This window comes from Falco biarmicus, chromosome 3 (assembly GCF_023638135.1).
Source record: "Falco biarmicus isolate bFalBia1 chromosome 3, bFalBia1.pri, whole genome shotgun sequence".
Taxonomy (NCBI): Eukaryota; Metazoa; Chordata; class Aves; order Falconiformes; family Falconidae; genus Falco; species Falco biarmicus.
The window spans coordinates 106000633-106020156 of NC_079290.1; the positions used below are offsets into that span (position 1 = coordinate 106000633).

At 55.3% G+C, this 19524-nt stretch overlaps 1 protein-coding gene across 3 annotated transcripts in view; it reads right to left on the reverse strand.

Moving 5' to 3' along the window:
* The window catches only part of AJAP1 (adherens junctions associated protein 1), a 47039-nt gene extending 33141 nt beyond the window's left edge, over positions 1 to 13898 (reverse strand). Inside the window, exon 1 of one of the 3 annotated variants that reach the window (XM_056332872.1) lies at positions 13555 to 13898. Coding sequence is in view for 2 of the 3 variants with exons in the window: in XM_056332871.1 (XP_056188846.1) it covers positions 12955 to 12983 (29 nt within the window). In the remaining variant the exon portion in view is untranslated. Of the gene's footprint in view, positions 1 to 12954; positions 13513 to 13554 lie in introns of those variants that run through there. The other 2 variants (XM_056332871.1, XM_056332870.1) reach the window with 2 other exon arrangements.
* Positions 13899 to 19524: the final 5626 nt, after the last annotated feature.

Below are 19524 nucleotides of genomic sequence, written 5' to 3' on the forward strand. Positions count from 1 at the left end.
GCGCAGTGTGGAAGCTGGACAGAAATCCTCAGGAAAAGCAATGCACAGACAAAAGATGAGAGCAGTCAGGACAAACAGAGCGAAACCCCTCTCCTGCTGCCCTCCACAGACATTATTTTGCTTTTCTATCCACAGAGGCAGCCCGGCATAAGCACCCCCAGGGCAAAGCGCAGAGCCCAGCAAGACCTCCCTGAACCCAGGGCTGGCAGCACCCCAGTGCCAGGCTACTTCGCACACCCGCTCTGCACCATGCCCCAGCGACAACCAGAGTTTCCAGAGAAGCAGCCAACTCCCTATAACTCCTGAGGTTTTAATTCATGCAGCTCTGAAAGCTGCGAAGCACAGCGCTGCTTTGGGATGCTGCCTTGGAAACTGGCTGCTGTCGCCTCTGTGCACGTGGTGCTGACCTTCATACATGGAAGGGAAACCAGGAACATCCAGCATGGCCGGTGCACAGAGGAGGTGCCCAGACAGGAGGGAACCACCCCCGTCCCAGTCTCAGGGACCCCTGGGGACCCCTCAAATGACACAGACAGGACATGGGTTAATCCAGCGGCTATAAAACCAGGCGACCCACTGTGCACCCAGAATCAGGTAATATGTCTAGGTAATTAACTGGGATCATGGCCACTGAGTGGCCCCGACAAACTGCAAAACACGAACTGTCAGCAGCTTGTGAGCCATTTGCGCACAACCCATTCCCCGAAGCCTCAAAGGGCTCACTCGAGTGTGAATCCCAGGGCAGCGCCGGCAAGAGGTGCCTATTTGCGTCCCTTTCATAAGGTACTTGTTCGCTCTCCAACACCGGCCCCTTTCTCCCCTGACTGTGGAGACACTTCACAGGCAGCATTAAATGCAGAATAGGCTGATTTTTAATGCAGAATTATACAAATGGAGCCATTCTTCCATTTCATGCCTCCTGTTAGGTAATCTATTGGTATTGCACAGGGAATCAAGGTTATGTCCTCGTCGGGATGATTTACGAACTCTGAGCATTTCATATCTCCAAACGCTGAGCAAAGACAGAGACAAAAGCATTCCTGCAAATGTTCAGAGTGCAAGCAGGAGCTGCGGCCGGAGGGACAGGGCGATGTCTGCTTGTCCCAGGCAAGACACACTCTAGGAAAAGCATCCTTGGCAGCGCAGCTGCGTGTCCTACAAAGGCGTTTGGAGCACAGCGCATTATGAGAGTATGTGCAGGGACTCGCTGGCTTCGTACGGGAAAAGAATGAGGCCGCTGCATCTCAGCAGGTGACTTCCACACTGGAGCAAGAGGAAGAGGGGAAAGCTCGGGCAGCGGCAGATATTGGCCCGCAATCGTGTGTCCTTGCCGAGGTGGGGACTGCAGACCCGGCGCCTGCAGCAGCCGCTCTCCTCTCCAGCCCCGCTTTCTGAGCAATGATCCCTGCAGTGCAGCGACTGTCCTTTGTTGTGACACTAGCAGCCATCGCCATGGAAATAGAGCATCACCGTTTCACTCATGGTTGGAACAGGACCCTCGCTGGGGCTGGGAGGAAGGAAGCTGCACCTTCCCATGAGACGGCGGCATGGACAAGTACCAAAAGACACACGGCAAGTTATGCTGCAGGATCAGCAGAGATCCCATGGGCCATCCCAGCAAGGTGCCCACTGCATCCTGCCCTGCTCTCCCAGGCACCAGCACAGAGGCAAAGGACCGTGGGCACTGCTGGCCCAAGCACTTCTACCCTAAGTGATGTTTTACTTCAGGACAAGCTGCTCCAAACCCAGACTCAAGGGGAACTGGGAACTTACTACTCACTGTGCTGTCTGCAGCCCTGACTTCTTCCAAGATAATTCTAAATTTGCAAAAATATGGCTGCCAAGCTCTTTAAAGCCAGGACTGGGAATTAAGGCACAAAAGCTGACACACAGTAGCACCTAGGTAAATTAAATGTGCCACATCACTACCTATCTATATTACAGAACTGAGCTTCAGGATTACCTACTAATAAAAGTGATATTTAAAACAAGTCCTAAGTTCCTCCGCTCTCCCCCTTCTCCCCACAAGTAATTAAGCTGACATCGTTTCCCGTGGTGGAGGGGATAGGATTTATCATGGAGGGAAATCAGCAGAGGGTGAAATAGGCTGAATCCTCACCATCACAATGCTGCGGCCAGGCAGACAGCGCCCGTTTCCCTGGGAAAATGGGGTGGAAAGAGTTTTGCTGGGGCTGGGGAGCAGCGGGTCCTCCCCAGGACAGAGATGCTGAGACGGAGGAGGCCGGACCTGTCCCTGCCTGTGCTTGGGGAGCTGCACCCTGTGGAGAAAAGGGCGGCAGGAGGGCAGCCACTGTGGAGGGGAGCCGCTCGCTTTTCTGCCTCTGTCTTGTAGCTCACCCAGCTGCAAATAAACAATTTTAACATTTGAATAGCCGCGAGTGCGGAAGGCATAATTAATACCCAGCGGTACCGCCAATATGCTGATGCGGTAGGTGCAGACCCTGCCAAAGCAGTCAGCGAACAGATCTGGCACAGCAGTGCCGCGGCCCTGGCTGCTCTTGCCTTTGGGTCCCATCCTTTGCTGGAGGCAGAGAAAGGGCAAAGCCCCAAGCACAGCAGTGCGGGGCTGGTGCTGGAGCCCACCAGCATAGGACCCCTCTGGTGCAGGACCCCTCCAGCACATTCCACACCCACACTGTGAGAAAAGGCATAGTCTGGCACAGCAACATGGGAAAGAGGGGGAAAAAGGAGAAACCAGAGAGAACAGGCACACGCAGCATTGCTGCAATGGCAAAAGCAGGCTTTCGCCACGTGCCTGGTCGCTACCAAAGCCAAGCCGACCTTTAACCCCAGGTTTCACATTCAGTTCCCATTTTCAAAGATTTTAAAGGATACCGAAGGACTAAGGGATGCTCAGCACCTGCTGCTGGCCTGAGGATGAGTGCAAGAACTCAGCTAACGCAGTGAGCTGGCCAACACTGTCCAAGATTGCCAGCCCAGTTTGACTTGCTCTAGGAAGGGCACAACATCTGCTGTAGAGTTTTTTCCCCAGTCTTGCGGGATTATTTCTGACAGGATTTGAGAAGCACCAGGACCAGGAAGCCTAGAAGTCAGCATGGACCTTCAGACAGAGGAATGTCCTCAGCAAATTTCTGTGCAAAACTGGCGCCCAATGATTCACCCACTGCTGCTCTGGCAGAAGGAGCTCCACGCGTGGTCTAGCTCCCCCAGGAAGACTCAGCAGGCTGCAGTGTCATCTGCCAGCCGCCCCGAGCTGCCTGCGCTGCCTGCTGCGGGCAGGGGCTGGTGATCATGCTGCCTCCCACCAGGCAATAAACTGCCCCGAGCACTTGCCCAAGGGCACACAGCTTGGACCTGCAGCCTGGGGTACTGCCGGAGCATCCCCCCCAGCAGGCACGGCGTGGCCACCGCTTCCCCCGCCGCCGCTCGGCCAACCCAGCCAGCAAACACTGTGTGCATTTAGCATGGCAGGGCCGGACAGTGGGGCATTTCATCAACCCGTCGGAAATAACACTCAGCTTTTGTCCCGCCTGGATAAAGGGGGTTTGTGAGCGCTGGCTTTCCAGCCCAAACCTGCACCTGGTGCCAACTTCTCCCACTCATCCCCCCCGAATTTTGCACCAGCACCGGGGACCAGGCAGCAGCAAGAGCTTCAGTTCAGACACAACCTGCTGGGAAGTTTCTCTCAGATTTCCAAATCCACCAAAAAACTTGTCGAAGAGTCACAGCCTTGAGCTCCGTTCTTGGTGATATTAGAAAAATCCCATACACCTAAGGAAACAAGTTTTCCCCTGATTTCACCTTCTATCTAAACCTCTTTGTGTATTCCATCACCTCACGTGCACGACAAAATCGCTTCCTAGCCTTTACTTGCTAACACCTACCCAGGCACACAGGACCACGCTGCCCTCTCCCATCACTGCCACGAGAGACCTCTCCCATCACCACCACCACCACCCTTTTACCAAATACATGCAAAAACTGGTCAGCTTAAGGGAAGGGACTGCGACATATGTATGACAGCGCTAAACCCGGGAGCTTAGAGATCATCCCTAATGCTGTACAGAATAAATAAGGACAGTGGTCGGGTTTAGCGGCTCCCGGAGGAAGGCACGCTTCCCCTTGTAGCCACAAAGGAAGGAGTTGCCCGTGTCCCAGCTCTCCTCACAAATATTCTTCCTTTGCCACACGCTTACCACCTGTATAATCAATTTGTGGGCACAGCCAGGCTTCTGCAGGATGATCAGGCTTCCTCCTCGGACAAAACGTCCGCATCAGGGCGTATGAGCGGGACGCAAAGCCCAAACGCTGCGGGATGGGACGGTGGGAGCGGGGCTCACCCTGCCAGGAGTGCGATCCTCCTGCCTGAGCCCAGGCTGCAGCAGGAGCCTTACCAGGGGTTTCCCTCCTCTGAAGCCCGTATCCACAAAGGCACAGTCATTTAAAGAAAAAAGTGACTATTCCAACCCAGCCCTCCGGCTCTGAGGGGACCCACGCAGAGAGGAAGATCACGGCACAACTGCTGCTCGCACCTCCCTTTACCACCACCACTTCACTGGTAAATAAGCCAAGAGCTTATCTTAGCCTCTAAATAAATGTGCTCAAGCGTGTCATTACAACTTACACAGGAAACGCTTTGATCTAAAAAAATAAGGTAAGTTAGCTCAGTAAGTATAAAGTAGCAGCTTAATGAGCTTTAAAACAAAGTTATTAACGCAGGTCCACTGCATTGCTGTAACACAATAGGGCTTGGCAGGAGCTGCGCGTCCGACTCCACTGCTCTGCCCACTGAGATACCTGCATCAATGGGAAATACAACCGACTGTGGAAAACACTCAGGGAGAAAACATCTTCTAATGAGATTTTTAATGACCTCAAATTGCTCTGGTTTCCCAGGAATGAAGGCAAGCACTGAACCCACTGGAAACACTGGGATGACCGGCACAGGGCCCAGCTGACCTCTCCCCATGGCAAGGGCTGGGTGTCTGCACGGGGCTGTGCGGTTCCCTGGGAAATCCGACCTGCTCGGGTCTAACTCCAGCACTGTGGTCTCCTGGTAGAGCTGCTCTCAATTTACACCAGAATAACCAAGATCCAAACCTGGCTTTCTCCCGGGAAATCCCTGGCAGCCCAGGGATGCACAGCCTGCCTTGAAACCTCAGCAGCCATCCATGGGAGCTAACGCAGAGTAAGCATGAAGAGTTTCAAAAGCTCCGGTAACTCTTACAGAAATGAAGAAAGTAAGAGAAATAAAGCCTCTAAAAGGAGACAGATAGACAGATGGCTTTTAAGGAGCGAGAAATACAATTTAAAAAAAATAGAAGTGGCGGAGCACTCTTTAAAGGTGTCAAACATCAATAGGAAAGCCTGGAGAAAGCACAGGCACGAGAGGTGGGGCGCGAGGGAGGGGAGCACAGCGCAGGGCATTGCCCCACCTGGACAAGGCTCTGGCTGCGGCACTGCCGGGGAGCCCCCGGCCCCCCCAGCTCCCGAGCCAAGCGCTGGGGCTCTGCCCAGCCCCACAGCAGGCTCACAGCTTGACGCGCTTCACAGAGGAAAAGAGAGCAGCCCAAAAAGATGGAGAAAAAGCTGAACCAAAATAGAAAGGGAAGGCAGCGAGAATGAAATCCAGGGCAAAGACTCTTGATCCTTTCATACAAAGGTTTAAATCCCCTTTTAGCACCGAACAATTTCTTTTTCATGGAGAAGACCAATTCTCCCTGCCACAGCCACCTCATCACACGTACAGCATCCAGGCAGCTCGCAGGCTCTCCCGCTCCAGAGCCACAGGAGTGAAACCCCGCCAGATCAAGGTGAACACGTGTCACCAGAGGCACTCTCAGCGCCTAGAAAACACTGCGGGCACACACCCTCTGGAGCCTAATAGCTAGTGAGTCAGATATAGCTGTGTTTTGCATCTCATTAAAAAAACCCAAACAACAAACCACCACCAAAAACCTTTGTGGGAGAGATTAAACTTTTCAGAGTGTTATCTCCAAAGGAGAGACAGAGGTCTCTGCCAGGCAGATTGGTGGCGACAGACCTCCCGCATCCCTCACTGCTTTATTGCATCTCCTGCAGTATCTCAGCTTCCCGCAAACACACCTCGCACCGGGTCCACACGCCAGCAGCCTCTACACTGTGCGGGTCTGGACCTCCCGAAGGATGGAAGGGAAAAACGCGGAATCGTATCCCTTCCCGACAGCTGCCTGAGCAGAACACCCCAAGGAATTGCCCATGAGAAACATATCCGTCCTCATCTATCAAAATTAGTAAAATTGATTTTGTCAGAAGAATATGTCACTTTGATGGGAACCCAGAGTAAGTCCTGAATATTTCCCGTTGGAGGATGCTACATGAGTAAGGAGCCTCTTACGAAGGCAAGACACAGGAAGATGAGTAACTCATTCTCATCCTTCCCAGAGAAAACTTAATAGGAGAGGCAGAGCCCAGCCATGCTCCCGGTGGGAAGCGCAGCCACGTGGCCTCGGCTCCCGGCATTAATCACCCACGTTTCAGTGGGTACTTAAGTAGATGTCCTAATCCATGTCAATTAATTGACGCTTCATTACTCAGTCCTGCAGATGGAGGCAGAGATGCTATCACAGGCATCGGGAGCAGGGCTGGGGTCACGTGCGGGGCCCTGACAATTACAGGGATGCATCCCCGAGGAAGCCGTGCGTGCGCGGGCTCGGCTCGCTGGGCACGCAAATCCCAGGGCGAGGGGAGCCCGGGCTCCCTGCCCACCTTGCCACATCTCCAACCTGAATGACATGCAGCCGAGTAGCAACATCAATTAGCGCCGTTTGCTCTTAACTCAGCCTCTAATGCTGTCTGCTGAGCAACGAGCCCTCAGCCCTCCCACACTGGGCCACAAAAGCTCTACTACACAGCTACAAAGCCAGCATTACGCAGCCACGTTTCCCATTTATAGGGCCAGAAACCACAGCTGGAGTGGGTATCGCAAGAGGATTCTTCCAAACATCCCAGGACGCTGCAGAAAGGGAGGCATGGCCAAAGCCCCATACGGATGGGAACAACTGATCCCTGCGAAGGTCGTAGCTGAAGTCCTTAAACCCCCTTTCCTGCAGGGACGGTGCAGTCCCTCACACGGCATGTGCTGCTCTGCCGGTGTCCTCAAGCAGACAGCCACCCCCCTCGCCACAGATCCCTCTGCACCAGCACGTCCCCATCCCCTCACTCCGCTTGTGTAAGGGCACGTGCATGCCAGCAAGCTCCGGTTTTTCCACCTCAAGGGTCCAGACTTGCATTTCTCTTGCAGAAAGCACACCACCGCTCCCAGACCACGTGTTGTGCTTGAAGCAGCTTTTACTCAGCCTTTGTTTGGAAGCCAGCAGAGTTTGAGGCGCTTGCACCCCAGCCAGGCAGAGGAAAGCTTCACTGCTCCCACCTCAGCACTTTGCAACAGCCAAGCCTCAGCCCACGGACGGCTTTGCCCGGGCTAAGAGCAAATTTGCAGCTGAGGCTCCGCCTCTCCTCACTGCCAGCCAGCTTCTTCACTAGGAACCAGCACGTTGCTTTCGCCACCCGTTCCAGCCACGGCCCCCCATGGGACACAGTGCCAGGGAATGGCTGCTGCTCCCCACAGCACCGTGTAGGACTGGGCAAGCCAGACACTGCTGGAGTGCACCAGCAGCATCGCTCATCGGGACGCATCAGCAGCCACCGGCAGAACGGGCACAGCACCGCTGGGGATGCAGCACTGCTTCCAGAAAAGAAAAACTGCCAAGAAAGACCTACAGAGCAAATTCCAACAAAAATCATCACATGGCAAAGCGTATCTCCTGCCTACACATCATTTCCAAGTCACAATGAGACATTTTGCAGATCAGAGTTGAAAATGAACACTTTATGAATGACAAGCTTTATTTTTTTATATATACAGTTGGGTTATTTGAAGTCCATTTAGCTTCTCCAGATCAGCCAGCAAAGGCTGAGGGCTGGGGAAGCCTCTGCTGTTGAACTGTGGTGGGGCACTGCCTAAAGGCAGTCAGTGGCCTCAGACAGAAAACCAGAGCCAAGCTCAAAGGCTTTGCTGGGGATGTATGACCCACTGCTCTGCCGGGAAGGACCTCGGGTGAGTCCCTGGCGGGTGCTTCGGCCTCCTGCCCTGGGGCACCCAGCACTCTCTGACCCCATCCCTGCTTATTTCCATGTGACTACTCATCCATCTCTAGCCAAGCTGGGTTTCTTTCTCTTTTATCGCCGTTGCTTGGTACCAGAAAGGCTGAATCACTCAGCACTGGCGAGAGGACACATCCTCCTGCACTCGGGGGTACTGCTACAGGTCTCCATCTTGCTCCACAAGCATCACACCCAGCACCCCTGGCCCCGGGTGAGAGCTCAGCCGCAGCATCACCTGGCCCTGCCACACGCAGAGTGGGTGCTTCACCTCCAGCTTCGGCAACCCATCCGAGAAGCACGGGAGAGAGACAAAGCCTCGCCAGAAATGTTCCCTCTCTGCATGGCTCCATGCAATGGCATCCAACACCGCGCTGAAAGGAGGCTTTAGCACAGCTTCTGCTCACAGATCCACTGAAGCCGGGGAAAGAAATTGATAAACCCAGAAAGCAGTAGCAATTCGGTGGCAGACAAAACCTCATTTCAGGAGGAATCCTCATAAAACCAAATTAATGTTGAAGGATGGAGGCAGGTAAAGCTCCCACAGTTAAGTTCAGGCCACAGAGACTCAGTTTAAATCTCCCAGCAGTTCTGATTTAATCAATGCATTTCAAAGTGAAATTAGATGAAGTACGTCTCCATCACAGGAAATTATGTAAGCTATCAAAGTCTGTAGGTGCAGGTCCTGGTAAGAAGAGCCACAGGCAATATTCATATCAACTCAAATTCCGTTTTTAAGGAGGCAGTTCAGGTCCAGAGTTTTATGTTATTCCAGTGAAAAAATGCACTCTGATGAAAACCATGTACCAAGGCAAAGAAGGGCCAAGCAGCAACTTCAGGAGCATCCCCAGAAAAACCATGGCAGCCACCACCGGTCGCTGGGCTTAGCCAGGCAACCCCTTCCAGCGGTACCATCCATTATGGGAAGGACAGACAGACGGAAGGAAGGATGGAAGGAAGGAAAAATCCTTTGTTTTAAATGAGGGGTGAAAGTGCCAACGAGGCTGCTTCATCCTCCCTGTTGATCCCACTCAACAGACTTGGCTTCCAGGAGTCATCACACTGGAAGAGTTTTGGTCTCAAACCCAAACTCCGTTGGCCTTGAATTGCTGTAACCCACCTCACCATCACCAACCCTTAACGAGAATATAAGGTACTGCAACTCAGAGGGGAGCAGCTCCCACTCCTCCAGCTCAGCATATTGATTCCTGTAATCTTTCCTCCCAGTCCTTCTCCTATTAGCTATATTTAAAGGCTTAGGCATGCATACATTTCCATAATGAACCTCAGACCTGTTGGAAGTCCCATGGATTATTCACACCCTACAGAACTGTTGTGTAAAGCCGCTCTCGGTGCTCACGGCCACCCTGTATATGTACACATCAACACAAATATAAATAAGCCATGCCGGGCAACCTCGCGGCTCAGACTTGGGCGAGGAAAGGCAGGAACAAGGTTATCGGGCCAGCTGGAGAGCTGGTCTCTACTCGTGGTGGTTCCCTTTTACAGGCCAGGCTTTGGAGGAAAATTAGCAACTCCTCCTTTTCAGCAGGTGACCGTTACGTAAAGCAAACCCAAGCTGCAGTGCTCCGATGCAGACGGGCCGGCAGCACGCACGTCCCACATCCCAAAGGCGGGCAGGATGGCTGGCGATGTGGGGCAGCCCCCAAGGCATCAGGGCAAGCAGCGGCTCCATGACCATGGGAGCCCCATGACTGTCACCCCGCCGGAGATACCACAACGCGACTGTCACCCTGCCGGAGATGCCACAAAGGCAACGCAGTGGCTCCCGCGTTATTACAACAATTATTCATGCTCTGGGTAAGAGGCTGCTAAAGACCAGCGCCGCTCCCTTTGCCTCATCTGTGAAACTGCTGCCAGTTAAGAGGTACGAACCGCTGCATAAAAGTGCAGTTTATTCAAGCATTATTGTGGCTGTTAAGTATCATAGCCGGTGACACTAGATGAATTTCTGTGGCAATCAATTCACCCGGGAGCAGCCAGCTCAGCCCCTGTGTGGATGCGGGATGAGTAAGGACTCCTCAGTGGAGGCCATTAACTCCCACTGCTTACTGCTCTCATTACTTTCCAGACTGCAAGGCTTGCATCTTTGACGAGTGGCTGAATCTACATTTGACAGCGTGAACCTGATGAGTGAAATTCATGGAAAAATGTTTGCTTTGGCAGTGACTACGAGGCCCATAAAGTTTCCTCAGTGTCAATGCGCAGGGATGTATGCTTTTAATGAGTTGTTTTATACAATCAGGAAGAAATTGCAAACAGTGTTTTTCCTCATACTGCAAATCATGCCGGAGCAAAATTCTGTAAAAATCATGCCATACTGTTTAAAAAGCGATATTTGTAGCTATGGAAGGGAAGTCCTCAGCCAGAGCTAGGAGCCAGGGAGGCGGCACGTCGCAGAAAGCTGCCATGCCCTTATAGACAGGCGCAGGAACCCACACAGATGCGTGCACGCACACGTATGTCAGTGCACGCTTGGGAAGCAACAGAGTAGCTGCTGTCCCCCCAAATACCAGACCTGTGCCCCACAGCACCCACGGCTGTGCCTGCCACGCTGCGAAGGGCACAATGGACCCGCAGCATCCCCGGGACCTCGCTGGGGCCATAAGGGGCCACACTGCACACCCAGCCCCGCTGCCTGCAGCGCTCAGAACCGGGGAGCGGCAGGCTCCCCTTCATGAAAGCAAGGGCAGAATAATTCCGAGTGATGCGAGTTTGCAGGTCTTGCCCTCCTCAGCTGAAAAGCAAGGCTCGCCTGCAAGGTCAGATGGCTGCTGCTGCCCTGGGGTGAAAGGAATCCGACTTGAAAGGAGCAATAAGGTACCATCTCCCCACGGCAGCCAGCAGCTCCAGGCAGAGACTGTGCGGGGTGAAATGGGCACTGGAAAGGTCTACTGCTTCTCTTGGAGCTATTTTTCCAGCAGTCTTCAAGAAAATGAGGGGAAATGACATGGGAAATGTCAGAAATAAAGCCAGAAGCAATTAGAGTTAGAGAGAAGTGAGAGCAGCAGGCAAGGTTAGCAGTAAAGTTATCTCTTATTAAAAATAAAACACGGAGGGACTGAAGGCTGACGAGGTGGCAAAGAGGACAGCCTGACGCTGGGGATCCAGGATACACAGCACAGGAATTTGCAAGGCAAACCGAGGAGAGAAGAGACCGGAAGGCTCCTGTTTTCATTGCTAAACTCTTCACAAAAATAAAAAAGCAGAGGGCGTCCTCTGTTTCCAAGATAACGGTCTTCTGCTGGCTCCAGCCTCAGGAAGCAGCCCTCCAGCTCCACTGGGCTGTTCACCTGCCACACATTAAATCCAAATGCAAGGCACCCTGAAAAACGTCTCAGGTGCTTTCCCTAGGAGTAATTCCTAAGGCCACTACATCACCGCAGACTCCCTGGAGACTCTGCCCTTCCCACCATGCAGCAGCACATCCTCAGAGGACAGACGGACAGATGGATGGACATCTCTGGTGGCAGCATGAAGATGCTTGCGTGACCGGGCCGTCGGGGTACCTCGGCCAGGGCAGGGGACGAGGCCGGGGGGCATCAGGAGCTCGCTTGCCACGTGCCTCTGGAATATGCTGCCTGGCACGGGCGAGTGTAAATCAAAAGCCAAGAGTCTCCCCCAGCTCCTCGGCACAGACAAAAACCTCAGTTGCAAGTTTCACCCTCCAGGACTCCATCCAAAGCTCAGGCAGAGGGACAATGCCTGCCGCAGCTCCAAAGGGCGACAGACAAAGGCCTCTCCCATCACCCGCAGCGTTTGGGGGGCTCTGCCCACCTCCCCTCCCGCACCCCCAAAGCAGCAGCCATGTTCTGCCGGAGCGCAGGGGTGCGGGGAGCGGAGTGGGCTGATGGGCTCCCCTAGTTGCTGCGTGGGGGAGGGCGGGCGGCGGGGACCACATCCATCCACTCACCCCGCAGCCATGCATGGTGCCCAGTCCCGCTCCCCGGGGAGCGGCAGCAGGGGCCGGTGCCAGCCGCGGGAGCAGGACCCCTTGCCTTGGGACCCCTCTGCAGCAGCAAGACCCTCCAGGCTGCCGGACAACACGGCAACGCGCCCGAGCCACTGTCCCGCTGCGCGGAGGGGATGCTCGGGGCAGGGGCAGGCTCTGACCCCTGCCCCACACGAACCAAACTAGGGCTTTTTAGATAGAAAATCTGGCTGAGGAAGGGGTGGCGGGGGGGGGGGGGGGAAGGGATCACAAATCTTACAGCAGCGTAGTTTTCCTTCCGATCTCACTTGTTTAACACGCTGCTGCTTCAAACGTATTGCACCCAGATGGGCTCAAAGCCCAGAAAAGCGGGTACGGCTGCGGTTGCGGGGGGGGGGGGGGGGGCGGGCAGGGGCTGGGGGGGGTGAGCGTGCTCCAAGCACGGTACCGGGGAAATAACAAGATTTCGGCTCGGATGACTTCGCAGCGGTAATGGAAATGTGTTACGTAACACTTTGCCTCCGTCCCCCCTTTGCTTTGTAATTCCCGTTTAATCTCCCCACCACAGCCCCCCACACACACACACACACTCACTTCTCCCGGCCCCGGCTCCGGACCCCGCCGGGGCGGCAGGGGGGGGCCTGCCCGGCGGCGGGACCGCGGCGCACGGCTGCCCCGGGGCTAGGCGGCCGAGCGGGGCGGGGGGAGCCGGCCGGAGGCCATCCCGGAGCGGGGACCGGCCGCGTCCCCCCGAGCGCCGGCAGCCCCCCGCCCCGCTCGCCATCCCGCGCCCCGCTCCGCCAAGTTCATCGCCGCACTCCGCGAGTGCGGCCGGCCGGGTGGCGGCGAGGAGCGGGGCCGCCGCTCCCCGGCCCTACCTGCTTCCCGAGAGCCGTCGCATCCACATCGTCACGTCTCCCGGCCCGGCCCGGCGGGGCTCACCGCCTCAGCTCTCCATCCGGGCGCGCCGCCCCGCGCCCGCGGCAGCGCTCAGCGGGGCAGGCGGCGGCCAGCGGGGCGGGCATGCCCGGGGGCCGGCGGAGGTCGGGCTGCGCCGGCTGCCCTGGCCCCTCAGCAACGGCGGCGGGGCAGCTGCGCGCCCGCGGAGGCTGCGCGCCCCATGCGCGGCGGGGGAGGCGCGGCTGGGCTCGGCGCGGCGCGGCTGGGCTCAGCGCGGCGCGCCCGCGTCTGTGCGCGCACCCGCGGGGCGGGGGGCGGGGGTGGGGGGCGCCGCGGCTCGGGGAAGTTGCGCGGGGAGGAGGCGGGGGCGGAGCGCGGCCCCTCCGCGGCGGGGCTTGGGGCGGGGGGCGGCCGGGGCTGTGCGCGGCTCCGGCGGCGGGCAGGGTCCCGCGGGGGACCAGCCTTCCCCGAGCCCGCGCCCCCGGACGCCGCCTGCCCCTCGGAGCTCGCCCGTGGCCCCCGGAGCTCGCCCGTGGCTCCCCGGGGGGCGGCTGCTCGCCCTGGCCGGCCGCACGCACCTGCTCTAGCCCCAGCGCCCGCGCAGTCCTGCGCCCGGAGCAGCTCCGCGCTCGGCACCGAGGGGTCCCCCGAGCCGCCGGGGTCTCCGGCACGGCACGGCCCCGCGAAGCCCCGGGGAGGCGTGCTGGGGAAGGCGGGGGGGTTGCCTCGCCCCCCGGCCCCGCTGGCCGGAGCAGCGGGCCCGGCGGCGGCCGCAGCGTGCTCCACCAGCCGGCCGTACGAGCAGGCGCAGGCTGCCGGGGGGAGCCGGGCGGCACCGCCAGCGCATCCCGCGGCTGCTCCCGCACGGCTCTTCTGCGGGACGGAGCGGCCGGCAAAGCGGGAGCGCTGGCGACTGGCCTCTCCCCGGCAGCCGCCTCCTCCTCCGGCCCCCGAACCGCGGAGATTCGCAGCCACCGCCGCCACCGAGCCTCCTTCGGCTGAAAGTTGGTGCCTTTTTTTTTTGCTCTGCGCTCGCTTAAAGACAACCGAGCGCAAGGAGGACAAGTGCACGCGTGGGGAAAGGCTTTGGTTATTTTAAGAGGTGTTTCATCACAGCCCGATACGCGTTCGCTCCTTCCAGGGGGGCTGCCAGTAAGAAGCTAAATTATTCCTGCAGCTAGTTGTGTCGAAAGAAAAGTGTCTCTCTTGAAACAAGGAGCCTTTGGATGCTTTCCGTTCAGTTGCTGCAAGACGCGAAGTTTTTGCATTAATCTGGGGACAAGACTCTCCTCAGCCGCTCCTGGCTACGTGCGAGGAGCCGGACTGCGGTTTGCAGAGCCCGGACTGCCTGGCGGTCCCCTCGTCCTCTGGCTCCGCAGGGGGCCAGCAGGGAAGGGGCACTGCACACCCACAGCTCGCTCGGTTCAAAACAGCCACCCCAGAGAGCAAGACCTAAGTAGGAACAAGTCTCTCCGCTGCCTTTCTGAGTCACTGGGTTTCTTTTCTGCCTCTCTATAAACTTGTTCTAGAAAAAGAAGGAGCCTCCTTTCAGCCAGGCAGCCTGCTGAAAGGTCAGCATTGTCCCTGTGACACCTCGCAAGTCCCCACTCCGTATTGTGCTCCCGCTGGATCGGCTCCGACTGCCGCTAGAAGTGCTGTAGTTCAGCATCCAAATCCCCATGTTACTTGGAGTTGGATTCCTGGTCAGAAGGAACCTGCTTTGGGAAGGATGAAGTCTCGGGGGTTGGCCTGAAGAGCAGCTGTCCCCAAGGCCAGTGACAACCAGGACCACGGCTCTGCTCAGGCAGAGCTCTTGTCCCTCCGCAGCCTGGGGGGAGGGAGCCGTAAGACCCAGGGACGTTCCTTACGTGCAAAGCCACAACTGTACGCACGATGTCCGTAGCTGCAAATTACAACAGCTTCAGCAAAAACAGGTATCAAAGCACAAGAACCACCTGGACGCAGCCTTTCTGGGGGTGGTGTGTGCGGTGACTTGAAAGAGGAAGCTCAGCTTTACTGCGAGCCCAGTGACTTTATCCTCCATTAAACCCGGCTAACTAACATGAAAGATCTTTAGAGAGAAGAAGGGAAGAGCTTGCAATTGTCAGTCTTGTAAGAGTCTGTTCTGGAGCCTGAGAGATACTGGAATGCAGTTAAGTAGAAGACAATCAATTACGGCTTACATAAACCCAAACGAGCAAACATTAATGAGAGCTATCTTGTATCTGAAACAAATCCTCTTAACTCATCCCCACTTCAAAAAATATTATTTCCCCATTTGTGCTGTCTGCATGGAACCAGCATGGGGATTGCACGCTGGGGCACCACCCTGGGGTGGGGGGCAGGACCGCGGCCAGGCAGCTCTGGGGCCTGGCAGCCCAGGTCAAGCTTGAGAAAGGGGTCTGGAAGCCAGCAGGAAATTCTGAGCATATTTATTTGGCTGTAAACAGCTGTGATACCTCTACATACATAAGTAAAGCAAGCGAGCCCTGGTAATGTATAGCCCTGTGCTCTTGCCATCAGCTTTCCTCTGGCCCCGAGCCTCTTCGAGAGCTTCTGTCCTCTGCCCTGCATTGAAACATCACCAGCCAGAAGCTCCCAGAGTACTTTTGAACCAGAAAAAACCCCAAGAGATCAAAGGAGAGTTGAGGCTTTCAACAGGAGCAAAGCAAGCGTGCACACAAAGCTTTTATGTATAGGCCATTACTTGGGTTCGGGGCCGGTTTGAGATGCTTGGAGTGTAAACCTCACCGGGAGCGGGGGAGGTGGCCAGGGCCTGGGCATCTGACCCTCCAGAGAGCCCTGCCTGCTGCCTGCCTGCCGCCGGGCCAGGCAACACATGAGCCCCTCACTTCTGCGCCTTCTGAAAACAGCCAGCACACCCGTTTTCCCGGCGTTTTGAAAAGCAGATCCATGCCCATCAGCAATCTTGGCCCCTTTTGTCTGGCTCGTGTACTCAGCAGTGCTGCCGGGGTTGCCTAGCAGGGAGCGGGTGGCAGGCGACGGAGCAGCCCGCTGCGGGAGCAGGAACTGTGAATTATTCCACCATTTAAGTAGGAGGGAAGGAAGTCATTAGTGAATTCGTTTGTCTAGCTTGTCCTTCTCAGAGTCATCTCTCCAAAGAGAGTGAAGTTCCTGATGCTGGTGCAAAGCTGTAAGCACTGACAGGAACTGGCTGCTGCACTGTGGGTCACAGATGTTTGTGCAGACCTGTGTTCTGGAAGAAATGAGCAGGTTTCCCTATGATCCGAAACTGCACTTCCCAGGTTTTCCGTAACAGCACCTGCATTATCACCCACGACCCTCTGCTCCAGCAAGCTTTAATAAGCGTGGGCACCCCAAGGGTGCTGCCACCCATGACAGCTGCAGTGCACTTCACTCATCATGTTCTTGAGGCAAAATCTGTTAATTTGCCTCTGAGTGGAAAGAAAGATGCTGCCCTGGCTACACTTGCCAAGGAGGAGTGAAAATTGTCTCTTCAATAGAAATAGGTTGCCATTACCCATTTTCCTTTCATACGGAAAAAGAAGTGTTACTTAGAGCTTGTGAAGAAGAGAGGAGTATAATGCAATTGCTGCCTCCTTGTAACATCGTACTTTGGTTTGTCAGACCAGTGCTGACAGGGAATAGAATTCTGGAAAGCATCTAGTAGTTTTTATCCTCTGAGCAGCTCTTAGGGGACTCCAAGACTTGTATTCACATAAGAAAACATCCCCCAACGTCTCAAACTCCTCTAATGGTCTTGGCAGAAGGAAGACACAGCTCCAGCACACCAGACCCCTGGAAGGAAAGTGTTGCAAGGCAGGGGAGCTGGAGGGGAGGGTGAGAAGGTGTGAAAAAGCCAGAAACAGTTCCATGGGGCACATCTGCCTTTCTCCCACTCTCCAAGCCTGAAAGAGTCACCGCAAGCTCCCACAGCCCCACGGAGCCTCCCTGCAGCGTGGGCTGTCTGCCCAGGGGACATCACCCAGCTTTCCAGCCTCAGCCCACGTTGCCAGGGAAGTGTGTTATTCAGCCACCCCTGTCCCCAAAGTCCTTCCCCAGGCAGAGGAGGCAGAGCACCCTGCCTTCGCTGACTAACGCCAGCCCTGCTGCAGAGCCTGCCTCACGTGTCTGGCTCCGTGTTCCCCCGGCTGCATTTGCCCAGGACTTGAGACCCAGCAAGGAAGGCAGGGGAGCTGCTACCCAGAAGCTAACATCTCAAACAGTATTTGTCTTGCCGTGCTGCTCTCATGCAGTTTCTTCTTTTTTAAGCTAAACATTGCTAATCAGCTTCTTCAAGCTCCAACATATGTCCTATAAATATCCCTTGTGGAAGCAAAATCTGTCTCATGTGTGCATGCAAGACAAAAGAAAAAATCAGAAAGCATGAAGCCCTGACTTAGCAGCCCAGTAGCATAACTAAGCTAAAGCCTCAGAGATTAATGAAAGAAGCAAAAAATGCCTACGTTGTCCATACCCTTAACACAGCCCCGGAGCATGCCAAAGCCCCACTAGCCTCAGTCCCAGACAGACACTGAATTTGCTCAGGTGCCGGTGCTCACTGTTGTTGCCTGCAGGTCTCTTATAAGCCACCCATAGGGTGCCTGCCAGCCCTTTGGCTTAGGACTGGGCAGGGGAAAGAGCTGGGGAGCACTTTGGTCTTGGAGCTAAGCAAGAAGCTCGGTGCTTTCTCTTCTTGATATTTAGCACCAGCTCTGAGGCACTCTTACATTTCTTATTTCAAATGCTTGCTTAAGAAATTTCTGGGCCCCTGGTTGAACTTAGCGTAGGGGAGGATGTCGTGTTTCTCAGCGTGCCTCTAAACGGGGTAGGATGGGGACAAGCTCCTCATGCAAGATACCTCCAGGCACAAGTATCCCGAATGCAGCAGCCGTACTGTGTAGATGGAGCGCCTCTGGCTCTGCCTCTGTTCCAGCACGGCTGATAGGAACGAGCTCAGATCAATCATCTTTTTCTAACTGGCTTCTTAGTTTGCATCCCCCCGCCTCCTGGCCGGGCAGCAAATCCTGACCCTGAAGCAGGACCCTGAGGACAGATGAAACGTCTGAGCAGCTTAATTGTCTTCAGCACAGGCATCAAGAATCCACCTGCTCACCCCACGCTTTGTGCTCAGGTACCGTTTGTTTTGATGGAGACACAGCCAGCTCCTGGCTGGTTTCATCCCCGGCACACCGAGCCCTTGCCCCCTCTGCCCTGCGGCTGCCGGCACCTCTGCTACAGGGCAGGCAGGGGCCATGGAGCCTGGTGCGCCAGCTGGGGTCAAAAGCAGATGCCCAAGAAACAGCCCTTGCAGGAGGCTGGAAATGGTGCTTTTAACAGCTCAAGAGGTAACCTGCCTCCGTTAACTCTGCAGAAAGTCCTTGGCATCGTTAGACAGGTGACACTGACTCCAGCATTGCCATGGTTTCCCCAGGTTTTACATCTAGCTGCTGCAAGGTGAAGCAAGGTGGCTCTCCTTCATGCGGTGGCTGTCGGCTGGGAGACATTAACAACCTGGAGACGTGAAGCTAAAGCAAAGGTCTTCTCTGCCTGGGAAAGGAGCAGCACCGTTACGGGGTCAATGTTTCACACTGCTCCTCATGGGGAAAGAAAACCTAATCCAGTCCTGGTTTGCTAAATGGGACAAGGTAGACAAACATGACGAGAGAAATGCAGCAAGATGGGTGTTCTTTCTGGACGTCTACGGGGGTGGGGGTTCGAGCTATGGCAGGAGTCTGAGGGCTCTGGGTGAATGAGGTGCAGCCAGGGCAATAGCAAAGATGACTTTGATTTCATTGACTCGTAGTTCCCAGTGACCACGCGGTAACTGCACCATGCAGAGCAGCTGCTGATTTAAGACTACAGCCCCTAGCAGAGAGAGAGCGTTAGCAAACCCAGCGCCTGGCAAAGCTTGAAAGAGCGGGCTACCAGCTGTCATCTCGCATGGGCTTTTCCACAGCTCCCAAGCATGTCTGCAGCAGGCGGCTTCCTAGGATGCTTATTCATACTGAATTACAGGTTTTCACCTCAATGGTGGTACATAGAATGCATAGGTCCAGCCCTACAGTTCTTTGTGTAAAAAGGTTTTCTGAAGAGCGGAGGCTCGGTGCTAAGGCTGGTTTATTTCCAGCTCTGGTGCCGGTGTACATCTCTCGCGCATTCCTGGCTGATGAACTTTTCCAGCTCTCCATTGCTGGGAGGTGGTATGGAGGATAACCAAGTTATAGCACTTGGTTTCATAAGCAATACATGCCTTTTAAACACTATAAGCATCTCTAGCAGGGCTTTTATAGATTCCCTTTGCTTTGGCTATATTTGTCTCGTAAATCTCAGTGATGCTGACAATTGGGCACGGTTTAATTTTGCAAATCTGAGGAATGATCAGGCCAATTTAGTTCACATTTAAAGCATTTGTGTTCACATGCTGGAAAGCCTTTTTTCTTCCTTGCTCCTTGCCTAAGGCCCTTATTATCTGCTGGTGCTATTTATCAATGCACAGCAGGTATATTACAGTAAGGTCTCTTTCGTAAAGTGATACGAAATAATCATTCCTGTTCCTCATCTGC